This window comes from Anarrhichthys ocellatus, unplaced genomic scaffold (genome assembly GCF_004355925.1).
Source record: "Anarrhichthys ocellatus isolate YVR2014 unplaced genomic scaffold, GSC_Weel_1.0 scaffold93, whole genome shotgun sequence".
NCBI lineage: Eukaryota > Metazoa > Chordata > Actinopteri > Perciformes > Anarhichadidae > Anarrhichthys > Anarrhichthys ocellatus.
The window spans coordinates 273,804-277,295 of record NW_022280123.1 but is presented as its reverse complement, the minus strand read 5'-3'; the positions used below and the strand labels follow the sequence as shown (position 1 = coordinate 277,295).

The 3,492-nt window shown below is 48.0% G+C and overlaps 1 protein-coding gene across 3 annotated transcripts in view; it reads left to right on the top strand.

The window, feature by feature from the left end:
• The window catches only part of mbtps1 (membrane-bound transcription factor peptidase, site 1), a 41,907-nt gene that overhangs the window by 33,625 nt on the left and 4,790 nt on the right, over window positions 1-3,492 (top strand). For all 3 annotated transcript variants that reach the window (XM_031875669.1, XM_031875671.1, XM_031875672.1), the window contains 6 exons: window positions 298-400; window positions 919-1,070; window positions 1,918-2,079; window positions 2,448-2,592; window positions 2,740-2,928; window positions 3,273-3,445. In XM_031875669.1, the coding sequence (XP_031731529.1) occupies window positions 298-400; window positions 919-1,070; window positions 1,918-2,079; window positions 2,448-2,592; window positions 2,740-2,928; window positions 3,273-3,445 (924 nt within the window). The remainder of the gene's footprint in view (window positions 1-297; window positions 401-918; window positions 1,071-1,917; window positions 2,080-2,447; window positions 2,593-2,739; window positions 2,929-3,272; window positions 3,446-3,492) is intronic.

The window sequence follows — 3,492 nt, the reverse complement described above, 5'->3', positions numbered from 1 at the left end:
TTTTAAATGTTCTCATTGTGTAAGATTTTTTTTCTCTTGTTGTTTAATGAAATCCTTGTTTATTTGCATGAAAATGCTTACTTCCTATGCACCACTTTGACCCCCTTATTTACCCAAATGACCCCCCTGGCCAACTGCGTTTTATGACCCTGCTGAACATCTGCTGACACGTCTATAAAAGACCATTAGAAGTACAAAATAGGAAAGAGAGACTCTTTTCTGCTCTCTCATGAGCTGGAACTGTGAACCTTTCCTTCTTAAGTAAATTAATTAAACTTAAGTCGTCCCCCCCCCCAGCACCCTGAACAACCCAGCAGACCAGATGGATGTGATTGGGGTCGGGGGGATCGACTTTGAGGACAACATCGCTCGGTTTTCCTCCAGAGGCATGACCACCTGGGTGAGCTACTCCAGGAACACACACACACACACACTTGCTGTCTCACGCAGACATCTACCCTCTGCTTTATAAGCTAGTGAACCATAATGTAAGCTCCTGATCTCTCATCCATATCCCATCAGCTGTTCTCGCGCGCACACACACACATTACTTTTTATCAGTCATAGCCAAAAGCAGACATCTGCTTTGGGATCTGATTAAGACTTTCTGTGATCCAGTCAGTCCCTCAGCCCCCTCAACTGCTGTCAGCCAGCCATGAAGAGGGCAGGAGGAGCAGACAGCACTCACTCTCTCACCCACTCAGCCCTCCAACCCGAAAACATCAGAAACATTTCAAAATGCAGCCTTTTTAAAGAGCTGTTTTCGTCCTGCCCTCTTATTTCCTAGTCATTTTATTGACTTTCTGCTCAGCCCCTTGCTCTTTGTCTCTGCCTTTTCTGTTTGTTGACGTTGTGTGGCATGTGAGAGTTGTATAGTGGCTTTAAATTGCCTCTCATCATCTCATGATCTCTGCGCAGGAGCTGCCGGGGGGCTACGGCAGGGTGAAGCCCGACATCGTCACCTACGGTTCTGGCGTCCGGGGGTCGGGGATGAAGGAGGGCTGTCGCTCTCTGTCCGGCACCAGCGTGGCGTCCCCCGTGGTGGCCGGCGCCGTCACTCTCCTAGCGAGGTCAGTGTCGTCAACCGGCCTATGATGTCATGGAGTGACAGGAGTTTGATGTTTGCTAGAAACTGTTGTTGTGTCTGTGTTCATCTGGGGGGTCTTTTAGGGGATTCTTACCTCAAGGTAAGTTGTTAAGTTGCAGCTGTTACTGGTTTGATTTGATTAATATTTTTCTGGCGAGACATTAAACCGCTGAGTTACAATGATTTATCCTGCTGACTTTGATCATCGTTTAAATTTCCCTCGAGCATCTTCATCAGTACATGTTGTTTTCACCTGACAATTTATTTTGTAATTTTTTCCAATACGTTGATTTATGACTATATACCTGCAAAACACACCATCTACATTGGAATGAATGGGAGGACCGGCGAGGACAGCTCTCCACACTCGAGTGGGGTTCCTAAGATTCAAATGCTGAATATTTAAATTGAAAAGCATCCAAACTGTTTTGAGTTAGACACCTCAGGATACATGCAGGGTGTGTTTTTTCTTTAGCCTGATGTGGTGTAATGATGTCTTGTGCTGTAATCCTGAACATGAGCGGGCAGTGAAATGTGTCCCAGAGGAAGGAGATGTTAGCCGACATGGTGAAAGCCCTCTCGTTACAGAGCGGTAACTGAGCCCATTTTGTGAGCTCAAGTTGCTGGGTTAAACATCACACCACCCTCAATGAGAACAGCCACCTCCTCCTTTCTCCCAGGAGAATGACACACACACACACACACGCCAGCCCATCCCAGCCCATCCCTCCTCTTTCCTATAGCTCTGTTTTGAATTTTAAAAAAGCTGTGTAATCTGACACCAGCCTGCTCGCGGATACAAACTGACCCAGTCTTATTCTGTCCTCCAGCACCGTCCTGAACAGGGAGTTGGTGAACCCAGCCTCCATGAAGCAGGCTCTCATCGCCTCGGCCCGCAGGCTGCCGGGGGTCAACATGTTCGAGCAGGGCCACGGGAAGCTAGACCTGATCAGAGCCTACCAGATCCTCAACAGCTACAAGCCTCAGGCCAGGTACATCCTGAAAGAGCAACCTGCACACACGTAACAACAGGCCCCAGGTCTGTTCCTCAGCTACACAGACCTAACTGTGTCCGTATATACATGCATACATGTAGACATTTTAATGCAGAAAACAGATCTAGATAAGATGGATGTAACGTATGATTCAATGGAGAGTTTTGGATGTCTGTCTGTGTAAATGCTGTTTCAGGAGCTTTATTTATTTTATTTTATTTCTACATACAAAGACACATTGGTGGAAATCCTGCTATAAAAGTAATTTCTCTGCAGTTTATTCCCACACATTTGTTTTAGTCACAGGTTAGTTTCAGTAAAAACCAAGTTCTACAGTATCCTCTCCCGTCCTCGTCTCCCGCCAGTCTTTCTCCCAGCTACATCGACCTGACGGAGTCTCCGTACATGTGGCCGTACTGCTCTCAGCCCATCTACTACGGAGGGATGCCCACCATCGTCAACGTCACCATTCTCAACGGAATGGGTGTCACTGGCAGGATTGTCGACAAGGTGAACGCACAAAACTACACGGATCAACAGAAATATTTTCTCTACAAACAACTGAATGTTACTTCCTCAAGTTCTGTTAAGAGGACGAGTGAAGGACGAGTCCCATCCTTAACTCGCCTCTAAAGATGTTCTCCCCCTCCCGCTCAGCCCATCTGGCAGCCATACCTCCCTCAGAACGGCGACCACATCGACGTGGCCGTCTCCTACTCGCCTGTGCTGTGGCCGTGGGCCGGCTACCTCGCCGTGTCCATCTCCGTGGCCAAGAAAGCGGCGTCGTGGGAAGGGATCGCTCAAGGTCACGTGATGGTCACGGTGGCCTCGCCTGCAGAGAACGCCGTGAGTCACCGCGGCAACACCTGACCTCCGAATTCTAAGCAGCTTTTAAAGTCTTCTTTTTCCTGGTTTCGTCACGTTTGCGCTGCTGCTCATAAATAACTTTTATCCTTTTGTTTATCTAGTTAAACCATGTATCTGTTACTTTTAGCTAACTATTTTTCAAGCACCTTCAGTGGCAACATGTGGCTTACTGATTATTATTAATGTATTCAAGATCAGCATACCTCCATATGTGGATGTAGTTTTGTGATTAAAGTTCTAGTTCTAGAGTATCTTTATTGTGTGATTCGATACTCCTCTTCAGTTCCAACCCGTTCACCTTCATGACCTTTCACCCCTTGCAGTCTGAGGCGGGCAGCGAGATGACCTCCACGGTCAAACTGCCCATCAAGGTGAAGATCGTGCCAACCCCCCCGCGCAGCAAGAGGGTGCTGTGGGACCAGTACCACAACCTGCGCTACCCGCCCGGTTACTTTCCCCGAGACAACCTCCGCATGAAGAACGACCCACTAGACTGGTGTGTGTGTGTGTGTGTGTGTGTGTGTGTGTGTGTGTGTGTGTGTG